The sequence below is a fragment of the Neoarius graeffei genome, chromosome 25, assembly GCF_027579695.1.
Source record: "Neoarius graeffei isolate fNeoGra1 chromosome 25, fNeoGra1.pri, whole genome shotgun sequence".
Lineage (NCBI taxonomy): Eukaryota > Metazoa > Chordata > Actinopteri > Siluriformes > Ariidae > Neoarius > Neoarius graeffei.
Window position 1 is genome coordinate 14,049,956 of NC_083593.1, and position 12,916 is coordinate 14,062,871.

Consider the following 12,916-nt stretch of genomic DNA (forward strand, 5'->3'; position numbering starts at 1 on the left):
TCTAAAAGTACTCACACTTCAATAATAATTTTGTGCGCGTGCTTTACCACGATAGAGCAAAACAACACATTAGTTAATTTCACTTGCCTTTTAAAGGGCTGATGACACATTTTTGACATCTTTGGCGATGTTTTATAACAGGGCTTTTCAAAGTGTGGGGCGCGCCCCCCCCTGGGGGGCGCCAGAGTTCTTCAGGGGGGGCGCAACGTGAGAAACAAAATGGATCGATTTTTAGTACCTAAAGCTACAGTGAGTGAGGAGACAGAGTCTGGGCCAAGCAAAAAAACAGAGCCTCCAGGATGTTGCGATTTGCAACTTCAGCACAAATTCAACCAATCCCCGTGAATTCAGGGCGGTGTTGCAATTATATCCAATCACTGCAACTTTCCCACAAATTTGACCAATCGTTGGCGTCGTCTTGAGGTGACGTCGACAAACTACCTTCCGCCTTACTTCCGTGTGTTCAAGAGAAGCAGCATGCACGTCGTGTTGCCAGATTGGACGATTTCAAGTGCATTTTGACGGGTTTTGAACATATTTTGGACTGGAAAACGTCAGCAGTATCTGGCAACACTGAAAGTGTGTTATGTTTACAGTGAAGGACTGTGTGCACTTTATTTATTTTTTTTTACTTAATACAAGAAGTTAATGGATGCCAACATTTTTGCCAAAATGGTATTTTATTTTCCATTGTTTAGGCAGCTTCAGCATCATACTGTGAGATTCTGTTCAAATTGTTTTTTTTTTCTTCTATGAAGCCTGAGCCATTTATTTTATTAGTTTATAATTATTGTTTAATTTAGTCTTCAGGAGAGACTGCCTGCACACAGTACTAGTATTAATAGTTTTTTTTTTCTTACATGAAAGCTGAGGCATTTATATTATATTTTAAGGGAACTTCATGTTGTGCTGTGAGGTTCTATGCACTTTAACTTTTGAACCAACAGGTGCATTTGGATAAGTAAAGCCTATTTTTCTGCATTTTTGTAGTCCTGGTAATCTTTTATATTGGTAAAGTTGTTTATAGGACCATTTCTCTTTGTGTTTTTAATCAACAGTTTTTCAGTAATAACTTAATATTTAACATATCACTCAATTTTAATCACAAAAAGAGAAAATCGCAACAATTTCTCGCAACTTTCACTTCCTCCCGCAATGTAATCGCAACAAAAACCTAAAAAACACCACAACTTTCATCGCAATTTTTTTGGAAAACCCCCCGCAACATCAGACATTTTAGCCCGCAACAATCACAAAAAAGGCCCGCGGAATCCTGGGGGACTGGAAAAAGAAGGAAGTATGACCACGATTATTTAAAGTTTGGATTTTCATGGACTGGATCTGAAGATGCTCCACTGCCACAGTGTGTTGTCTGCCAAGAGGTGCTAGCTAACGATGCTATGGGATGTTTAAAATGTGTAAAACAAGATGTTTTAAAAAGCACAGATGTTTAAAATGTGAAAAAGAAAAAAATAATGTGTACAACAACCATTTTTTAAAAATACGAATGGAACATTAAGTATAGCAACAACAAAAATTGTAAGGGGGGGCGCTGTTGTTTATTTGCTCTCCGAGGGGGGGCGGACTCTCCCACACTTTGAAAACCCCTGTTTTATAACATAAAAAGTAATTCCCGATGATCCATATATTAATTCACGAAGGCGCCTATTTTACAAGTTATGATAAAAAACGCGGCTATTTGGGCAAATTTGACAGGGCTGCAGCACCCAGGAGACGGAGGAGGAGGAGGAGCTATATGACGTCAGCGAAAGAACCTTCCTCCTAACTTACCAGTTTGTTGTTGATGCGACAGGTGTTCAGTTTATCATTATTAGTATTATTATTATACATTATTTTATATATTTATTAGTTATTATGCCTTCGCGTTGTGTTGCCGGCTTTTGCTCCAAAACCCATAAGGATGGGGTAAGTTTATTCAAGTTTCCCAGAGATCCCGAGCTGCATGCGAAGTGGGTGAAGCAAGTCAGGCGCACTCGTGACAAGTGGGAGCCCTCACCAACATCCGTCCTGTGCTCTGAACACTTCGATTTGGATTGTTTTGACACCCTTCCCAGCTTAAAAGAATCTCTTGGGTGTTCAGTTCAGCACAAACGTGTGTTACTACCATCAGCAGTGCCTACACAGTGTTGCCAGATTGGGAGGTTTCCCGCCCAGTTGAGCGGTTTCAAGTGCATTTTGGTGGGTTTTGAACATACTTTGGGCTGGAAAACGTCAGCAGTATCTGTTGCCAGATACTGCTGAAGTTTTCCAGCCCAAAATATGTTCAAAACCCACCAAAATGCACTTGAAACCGCCCAACTGGGCAGGATTCCTCCCAATCTGGCAACACTGCCAGTATTCCGGAGGGGGTCTACTAGTAGCTATGTCGGATCCAAAGACAGTCCTCCTGTCAGAACATGTGTTGTGAAACGACATAAGATAAAGGTACGTAGAGCTATAGATTCTACATGATAATCATAAATGTAATCATAAAGTCGGTGTGATATCAGTCATGTATTTGCTTGTGAAAGCTTGCGGCTTTCATGTAACTGCCACCTAGCAACGAGAGGCAAAGGGTAAAGAGGGTAGGCTATCATAGATTCTATTCGGAAGAGATCAACACAATTCTAGACTCCCAGAAGAGGAAGAGCTAGCACTAGAGAGTTCACCGGCGTTTTCATGCGCCATTTCCACTGAGTAGAACCAGAGTAGAACAGCCAGTGAACCGCAGCGTGTTCTTCCGCTGACGTCACAACATGGCCGCAAGCCACGGACCCAGTTTTCTTGCGCTGTACAATTAAAAGTTGGATATTTGCGTAACAACAGCTTCTTTTCACGTAATTATAACAGAAATCTAACATGTTTGCCATGTTGTATAGTTTATTTAAGAAATTGCATAGAGTCATGTTCGTGTCATCAGCACTTTAAAAGTGTGACTGCATCGTGTCATGACAACTTCAGCATGATTTCTACAAGACTAAAAGCGCTGACAACATAATTAAGTGCTGAAAATCTTTAATGACCGTATGCTGGAAATGCAAGACATAGATAATCATAATGTTATATGAAAGGCTGTGTGGTTTGTGTCTCAGCAGAGGAACATGAAGATGATGTGAGGTAGTACGAAGTGTAAAGGCGGTACTTACCGCAAGTAGGTTCATGATGGTATGTCCCGTCTCTCTGAAGACAGATTCTCGGAACCGGACACTAACCAAAGGACAGGGATACACTGGTGGTGGGGCGGCGGTGGAACGGACAACATGTGGTGAAGGAAAACAGGATTAAAATTTTAATATGAGTAAATGATTAAAAGTCGTCCAACCTAAAATGCATATATATTTTGCCTGAACACAGAATGATGAGTAACATTCGGAATCCTGGTATAAAAACCATACTTGTGGTTTTGCCTGAAGTCAAACCGCCTGGGTAAAAAGGCACTGTCGGTGAATGCAAAGCATTATTCATTCTAAGAGAGTAAACAGCCAGCCAGACATAAGCAATTGTGCCATTTGGCGACCACAACAGCCATCCCAGCTCTTTCCGAGTTAAAGCAAAGTGGCCCGGCTAAAAGATAAAAACGCTCAGGTATAATCGGAGTGAAACGGTATAGCGTTTTGGAAAATTGGTGTGTTCTGTTTGAAAACTTCTGTGTTGTTTGTGACAAGAAAGTAGTTAAAGGTCTAAATCAAGTTTTCAAGTTTATACAGTGAGAGTAAAAAGTATTTGATCCCTTGCTGATTTCATTGGTTTGCCCACTAATAAAGACATGATCATTCTATACTTTTAATGGTAGATGTATTCTAACATGGAGAGACAGAATATCAAAAAGAAAATCCAGAAAATAACTTTAAAGAATATATTTTAATTGATTTGTATTTCATTGAGGGAAATAAGTATTTGATCCCTCTAGCCAAAAGCACTTAATACTTGGTGGCAAAGCCTTTGTTTGCAAGCACAGTGGACAGACGTTTGTTGTAGTTAACCACAAGGTTAGCACACATATCAGGGGGAATTTTGGCCCACTCTTCTTTGCAGATCCTCTCTAAATCATTAAGGTTGGTGGGCTGTCGCTTGGCAACTCGGACCTTCAGCTCCCTCCATAGATTTTCGATTGGATTGATGTCCGGAGACTGGCTGGGCCACTCCATGACCTTAATGTGGTGGTTCTTGAGCCACTCCTTTGTTGCCTTTGCTGTACGCTTCGGGTCATTGTCATGTTGGAAGACCCAACCACGGCCCATTTTCAACTTCCTGGCAGAGGGGAGGAGGTTGTCCCTCAGGACTGCACGGTACATGGCTCCATCCATCTTCCCACTGATGCGGTGAAGTAGCCCTGTACCCTTGGCAGAGAAGCACCCCCAAAACATAATGCTTCCACCTCCATGCTTGACGGTGGGCACAGTGTTCCTGGGGTCATAGGCAGAGTTTAGGCCAAATAGTTCAATTTTGGTCTCGTCTGACCACAGAACCTTCTCCCAATCACTTTGTACATCTTTGAGGTGATCATTGGCATACTTTAGACGGGCCTCCACATGTGCCTTCTTAAGCACGGGTACCTTTCGGGCACTGCAGGATTTTAATCCATTGCGGCGCAAAGTGTTGCCAATTGTTTTCCTGGTGACTGTGGTCCCAGCTGCCTTGAGGTCATTCACTAACTCCCGCTGTGTGGTTGCAGGCCGATTTCTCACAGTTCTCATGATCATTGCCACCCCACGAGGTGAAATCTTCTGTGGAGCACCAGACCGAGGTCTATTGATGGTCATGTTATACTTCTTAAATTTTCTCACAATTGCACCAATGGTTGTTACTTTAATACCCAGCATCTTGCTAATGTTTTTGTAGCCCATTCCAGATTTGTGCAGGTCAACAATCCTGTCTCTGAGGTCCTGAGAGTTCTCTTTGGTCTTACCCATGTTGGAGAGTTTGGAAACTGTCTGATTGTCTGATTCTGTGAACAGGCGTCTTTCATACAGGTGATTAGTTAGAACAGGTGTCTTCAATTCAGGTAACAAGTTGATTGGGAGTGTCTAACTGGTCTGTGAAAGCCAGAACTCCTAATGCATACTACGGGATCAAATACTTGTTTCCCTCAATGAAATACAAATCAATTAATATAAATTCTTTAAAGTTATTTTCTGGATTTTCGTTTTTGATATTCTGTCTCTCCATGTTAGAATACATTTACCATTAAAAGTATAAAATGATCATGTCTTTATTAGTGGGCAAACCAACAAAATCAGCAAGGGATCAAATACTTTTTACTCTCACTGTATACCCAGTCACAACCCAAGAAATGTTCCAGATCACTCACGTTACTTTTCAGCACTCGTTTATTTCGTCACAACTTCTTGAATGTGTTTCACTGTAACAAAATATACGGAAATTTGTAATCTGAAGTCTGGCTGGATTTATACCACCTCGCATATTAAATTGTGGATTGTGAAACTGAAACACTATCCATTTTCCTTGCTCATATTTCCTGTATATAGTGTTCATGAAGTGACTTGCTGTATCCGTGACTTGCAAGTGACGTCAAAGCAAAACAGAAACCCGGATGTCGGCCATGTTGGTGGAGATACAAACGCGGGGTCAAGCGGCATTCCATACGAAACATATTCACGCGTGCGCAACTCTCTTTGTTTTCCCACTGCTTTAAGCGTTCTTTTAGCTATGTCATATCTTTGTGGTCACAACAGTACTCGTGACCATGGCACGTTCCGATTTTTTCGAATTCCGTCCGTGATTTGGAAAGAGGGCGAGGAAACTCTGAAGCTTAGTGCGGAGAGGAGACGAGTGCGGCTGAATAACATCGGCAGGGCTGATCTAACAGGGGCTAAAACCAAAACAGCTCGTGTTTGCAGTAATCGTTTTATCTCAGGTGAGATTCAAAAGCTTTCTCGATAATATCATGGAAGAATTTCATTTCATGTTGATAGAATTTTGCTATAAAATGAGCGTTCTCTTGTCGTGCTTCACTCAGTCATTGTTATAATTTTAACACGTGTATTACCGTTTCGCTTCTAGGAGCGCCAGCAAAATTACATGATAGAAACAATCCAGACTGGGCACCCAGTCGGAAAATGGGCTATGGTTCGTCCAAGGTGGGACTTGATTCTTCGGCAGCCGAACGACACCAAAGAGCTCAAAGGAGGAGGAAGACAGCTGAATTTCCGGAAACCGCATGTAGTAGCTCACCCGTGGAGTTCCAAGACATCTAAGACACCACGGCTGAAGCTGAGAAATTAATATCAGGTCAGCTAATTTTGACTGAAACAAAGTAATATTATTTCGAAACTTCCATAAATTTAAGATTTCCAAACTGATCTGGGTACTCGATGGTCAGTAGACACGGCTTATCCTCAGAAAAATCCAATTAAAAAAAAATAATAATATGGGTCAAACCCACACATATCTATCTTCTCTTTGTATCGACTCTTCACTCGACCGTTCAAATCGTGGTAATACTGAGAAAATTCAGCACTGTTTACAGACACGCTTTCAGTGGCTGCCGTCTTAGTTGCTTTGTAGATCCACCATCACGGCGGACGCTCATGACGTAGCACATTTTGATCATGTGGTTGCAAGTCCTCTATATATTTTTCATAATAAAGTAAATGTTACCACATAGTATAGTACACTACCGTTCAAAAGTTTGGGGTCACTTTGAAATGTCCTTATTTTTGAAAGAAAAGCACTGTTCTTTTCACTTTAAACTAATCAGAAGTACACTCTATACATTGCTAATGTGGTAAATGACTATTCTAGCTGGTTTTCGGTGCAATATCTCCATAGGTGTATAGAGGCCCATTTCCAGCAACTCTCACTCCAGTGTTCTAATGGTACAATGTGTTTGCTCATTGCCTCAGAAGAAAACCCTTGTACAATCATGTTAGCACAACTGAAAACAGTTGAGCTCTTTAGAGAAGCTATAAAACTGACCTTCCTTTGAGCAGATTGAGGCTACATCCACACGACAACGGCAACGAGATTTTTTTTTTAAATATCGCGTCCACATGGGCAACGGATCAGTAAAATATCAGGTCCATATGGCAATGCAACACTTGCTGAAAACGATGCAATACACATGCCACACCTCTACGTGCGCTGTAAGACGGTCCCATCGGAGACACCAGAACAATAGAAGTAGTAGGACGCATGCGCATAAACCCCTTCTTCTACCCGGCGTGACGCACTCACAGGAACAAACACACAACAACAAGAAGATGGCTGCGACTACACGAGGAAATCGTGCCTTCTGTGTGTACAAATTAGTTTTATTAGTGTGCATAGTTTTATATAACTTAATTTTCTTATTGTGTGTGAACATTTTGAAAAGCATTTTTATATAATTTATATAACTTTTTATATTGTGTGTGAACATTTTGAAAAGCAGTCTTATCCAATAAAAAAAAAAGAAATTCAAGAAATGGTTCAGTTACTTGTTTATTTAAAAGAAAACCTGTATACAAAAGTGAATGCAATGCAGTGGTTCATACAAAACAGCGAGAGTGCTGCTTGTTCTAGTCATGTGGTTGTGACGTCATCGTAAACAAATCTGTTCTACTCATCCAGACGACTTCGCAACGGCGCCGTTGCCAGATTTTTCCACTCTGGAACCCGTTCTCAAAAAATATCGTTTTGGGGCACCCAAAACGCCGGTGCCGTGTGGACGCCAGGCCGAAACGATAAACAATTTTATCAGATTCACCTGAATCCGTTGCCGTGTGGACAGCCTCTGAGTTTCTGGAGCATCACATTTGTGGGGTCGATTAAATGCTCAAAATGGCCAGAAAAATGTCTTGACTATATTTTCTATTCATTTTACAACTTATGGTGGTAAATAAAAGTGTGATTTTTCATGGAAAACACAAAATTGTCTGGGTGACCCCAAACGTTTGAACGGTAGTGTATAATGTTTATCAACTGACTGTTACTGTATATACTGTTTATAAAAGAGTGACTTCCTATATACGGTGTATATAAGGAAGTGACTGTACAAAACAAAGTGAGGGTCACTGGATAGATACACTGTTGTAGTGTGTTCATAACTTTGCAGATGTGAGCTCATTTCAAAAGGAAAAACTGGGAAAATGTTTGAGACTCACCATTACATTCTGCTCCCATACTGAGTACTAAGCGGAGGGGGAACACTTTTGCCCAGGGTACCTCCAATTTATGAATGAGGATCCCAAACAGGAAGGAGCTGTGAGGCAGGCCAAGATCCTCCAGCGGCTGAAAGCTTGGAGAGAGAAAGAGGAAGCCACCATGTTCCTTACTGCCCAGTAAACTGTCTGCAAACGTCACATTGCCAAGCTCCTTGATATATTTCCCTGCAGTCACAAAACGCCATCAAAGACAAAACTCAGAAAGAGCTCAGAAGCTGTAAAAATCAACATGATCTTGATATATTGTTTGTGCGCTGACACCGGCTAATAATATACCCTTCTGGGCGTCTTGGTATACGTTTATGTAAAGACTGAAGATGTCTCTAGGCAGACTGTTCTCCTCCGGGAGACGCTCAATAACGAAAGCCAGTTCTCTCTGACCGACTCCCTGAAGACCGTTAGAGCTCAAACACCAGCACTTCCGCCCACAGTCTAAAACACAAATTCAGTTTCAAAAAACGAAGATAAAAAAAACAAGCATCGTGAAATACATAAAGCAATGGTGTAATGAGCTATATTTCATTAATTCACTGATCAAAAGACATACATGCAGTGAGCTTGACATTGATCAAGAGGTTGGCGTTGAGCACAAACGTCAAAGGTCTCGGACCTCCTTCCTCTAACAGCAGCATAATCTGACAGGCAGCAGGACGCTCCTCCACTAACAAATCTGTAACAGGGAGCAACGTTACAGATTACCATGTATTCTATAGTCAGGGTGTCTACAGGTTTGTCCAAGTTAAGTTTAAGACCAAATCTAAAGTTACGCAAAAACATACTCTTTTTTGAAAAAAAAAAAAAAACATTTTATATATATATATATATATATATATATATATATATATATATATATATATACACACACACACACACACACATACAGTGCTCAGTGTAAATGAGTACACCCCCTTTGAAAAGTAACATTTTAAACAATATCTCAATGAACACAAACAATTTCCAAAATGTTGACAAGACACAGTTTAATATAACATCTGTTTAACTTATAACGTGAAAGTAAGGTTAATAATATAAACTTAGATTACACATTTTTTCAGTTTTACTCAAATTAGGGTGGTGCAAAAATGAGTACACCCCACAACAAAAACTACTACATCTAGTACTTTGTATGGCCTCCATGATTTTTAATGACAGCACCAAGTCTTCTAGGCATGGAATAAACAAGTTGGCGACATTTTGCAACGTCAATCTTTTTCCATTCTTCAACAATGACCTCTTTTAGTGACTGGATGCTGGATGGAGAGTGATGCTCAACTTGTCTCTTCAGAATTCCCCATATAAAATAATTTCTTTACACAACAAAGGTGAAGGCTACAAGATCATCAGCAAAGCTTTACTTATCAGTCAGAATACTGTAGCAAAAGTGGTACAAAAATTTAAGAAAGGTGGAACTGCAACCATCTCACAGAGACGTCCAGGTCATCCACGGAAGTTAACATCTCAACAGGAGCGTCTTCTGATGAGAAGGGTTGAAGAAAATCGACATGCAAGTTCACTGCAGTTATCTAAAGAACTAGAAAGCCAAACTGGGGTGACTATTTCCCGTGACACAATACAGCGTACGCTGCAGAGGAATGGCATGCATGGATGCCGTCCACGAAAGAAGCCTCTCCTAAAGCCCAGGCACAAAAAAGCCCACCTAGAGTTTGCCAGGGCCCATGCTGACAAAGATGAAGACTACTGGGACTCTATACTCTGGAGTGATGAGACCAAGATAGATGTTTTTGGAACTGATGGCTTCAAAACTGTATAGCGTCGCAAAGGTGAGGAATACAAAGAAAAATGCATGGTGCCTACAGTGAAACATGGTGGTGGCAGTGTCCTTATGCAGGGCTGCATGAGTGCTGCTGGTGTCGGGGAGCTGCATTTCATTGATGGCATCATGAATTCACAGATGTATTGCTCTATACTGAAAGAGAAGATGCTACCATCACTCCGTGCCCTTGGTCGTCGTGTGCTTTCCAATGTGACAAAACACACATCTAAGGCCACCGTTGGATTTCTGAAGAAGAACAGGGTGAAAGTGATTCAGTGGCCAAGTACGTCTCCTGATCTGAACCCAATCAAACACCTGTGGGGAATTCTGAAGAGCCAAGTTGAGCATCACTCTCCATCCAGCATCCAGTCACTAAAAGAGGTCGTTGTTGAAGAATGGAAAAAGATTGATGTTGCAAAATGTTGCCAACTTGTTCATTCCATGCCTAGAAGACTTGGTGCTGTCATTAAAAATCATGGAGGCCATACAAAGTACTAGATGTAGTAGTTTTTGTTGTGGGGTGTACTCATTTTTGCACCACCCTAATTTGAGTAAAACTGAAAAATGTGTAATCTAAGTTTATATTATTAACCTTACTTTCACGTTATAAGTTAAACAGATGTTATATTAAACTGTGTCTTGTCAACATTTTGAAAATTGTTTGTGTTCATTGAGATATTGTTTAAAATGTTACTTTTCAAAGGGGGTGCACTCATTTACGCTGAGCACTGTATATATATATTATATAATTAATGTAACTTATTGTTCTTGTAAACATTCACCAGAAAACACTATTCTAGTAGAAGAAAAAGAAGAAGAAGAAACCTTTATTTGTCACATGCACACTTCAAGCACAGTGAAATTCATCCTCTGCATTTAACCCATCTGAAGCAGTGAACACACACACACACACACACACACACACACACACACACACTCAGAGCAGTGGGCAGCCACACCAGAACGCCCGGGGAGCAGTCAGGGGTTCGGTACCTTGCTCAAGGGCACCTCAGCCCAAGGCCGCCCCATGTTAACCTAACTGCATGTCTTTGGATTGTGGGGGAAACCGGAGCGCCCGGAGGAAACCCACGCAGACAACATGCAAACTCCACACAGAACACGGCTGCTGGGTTCGAACCCGGAACCTTCTTGCTGTGAGGCGACCGTGCTAACCACTACACCACCGTGCCGTAGTAGAAGTACTTCATTTCTTTTCCTTGACAGGCATTCACACACTCAGAACACAATATAAGGATCGGATAAACTTATAACTATGTGACAATCAGAATGCAGTCACAACGTTTGAATCCAATGTAACAATGTGAAAATGTGAATGAAGTCATACACGCAGAATCCAATGCAACAGGTTTTTTTAAATGATTATTTTCTCTGCTTGGGGAGTCACATTGTAAGCAGAATTGTTCAATTCCATCTTTGGTCAAACAACAACGCAGAAAACAACAGTTAAACAATGTGAATGCACGTACACCTGGAACTTCGGCTCACTCACTTGAAAGGTCTGCTCACTTGCACTTCTTAAAACACTTGGAACGATACCCACACACAAACAATACTATTCTCTCACATGCACGCAATAGAATATATTCTCTCTCTCTCACACACACAATATTCTCTTACATCTCGCAGATCTATCCTCTTCTCCACGACCGTTAGTGGTGGCAGCGCTGAAGTCGGCCTTTAGCAAAAGCAACGTGCTTGGCGCTCTTCATATGAGAGTCCACCGCTCTTATCCCCATTGTGCCCAACTTAAAAGTCTTACAGCATGCTACACAGTATGCCTCGTTGGCATCTTTGGGTACAGCTTTCAGCCACCACGAGTATTTTGCATCTTGCAGCCAGTTATCATTAAATTTACATTTACCCATTGTGGCTTGGACTACCCTCCATCAACAGATCAGGCACTGAGTGGTTGTCAAGCACGCGTGTGTCTAGCAACCGGAGGATTCGGAGCCTGCGCGGTATAATTGTGAGCATCAAAAACGATTAAACTTTTTCCCCATCCAAAGTGTACCACATTTTAACGATATGACTGAGTAAAATCTCCATAAATTTAAGATTGAAAATTTAAGACCACGGGGTTTGAAATTTAAGACAATTTAAGACTTTTTAATGGCCTTATTTTAGGAAAATTAAATTTAAGACTTTTTAAGGACCCGCGGCCACCCTGATAGTACGTATTATTTATAAAAACCTTTTCCTGTCTAATCAGCGTTTGTTCATATCCCCTTTACGTTTTACACATGCAGACTGTGACTTATCTTCTTGCTACATCTTATCCTATCTTTTAGCTTACTTTTGTGATTAATTCACATATACATACCATATGTGCAATAAGACTAGTCATCTATGAGAACACATTCCAACATAACGATGTTTGTTTCTATTAAGGGTGCATCAGTAATCATAGTGATATAGGTAATCAGGCTTTTGTCTAAACGGGGGAACAGGGGCACTGCGCCCTCTTACTCTCGGCGTGCGCCCCCTTACCGACTCCGTGAAAACATCCCAGCAACACTACGTGACAATGTGTCTGATCATCAAATATGTTATAATTGCTCCAAAAATATTCCAATCATAGTAGATACACCGCCAGACGGTGCAAAACAATCCAAATTGGCGTTTTCCAGACTGAGGCGCCATGTTGTTTACTTGTCGCGGCTGCTCTCGCGAGATTTGACATGGGTCACATACAAGGTCAGCTGACTTGTAGAGCAAGATTTCTCGAGACTGAATGACCTTTCACCCACCGGCGCGGGAGCTTTTGACAGAAGTAGTTCGCGAGTTGTTTTTGTTGACACTTGGGCATTTAAAGATGTCATCCCGCGGCACGAAGCGGAAGAAAGCCAAAGACTGTCCGGGGCAAAAGAAGATTACTTCTTTCTTTTTCAATGTTGACAGACAATTTGTTACAATTTCCCTCTCAGATAGCCTCAGAATGTCCCATTGGAGCATTTTT

General features: G+C 41.2%; 1 protein-coding gene across 2 annotated transcripts in view; it reads right to left on the bottom strand.

The window, feature by feature from the left end:
* Positions 1-12,916, bottom strand: part of zfyve16 (zinc finger, FYVE domain containing 16) — a 91,750-nt gene that overhangs the window by 15,614 nt on the left and 63,220 nt on the right. For both annotated transcript variants that reach the window (XM_060908690.1, XM_060908689.1), the window contains exons 8-11: positions 8,713-8,835; positions 8,442-8,597; positions 8,106-8,330; positions 3,147-3,229 (exon numbers count right to left, since the gene is read on the bottom strand). In XM_060908690.1, coding sequence (XP_060764673.1) covers positions 3,147-3,229; positions 8,106-8,330; positions 8,442-8,597; positions 8,713-8,835 — 587 coding nt within the window. The remainder of the gene's footprint in view (positions 1-3,146; positions 3,230-8,105; positions 8,331-8,441; positions 8,598-8,712; positions 8,836-12,916) is intronic.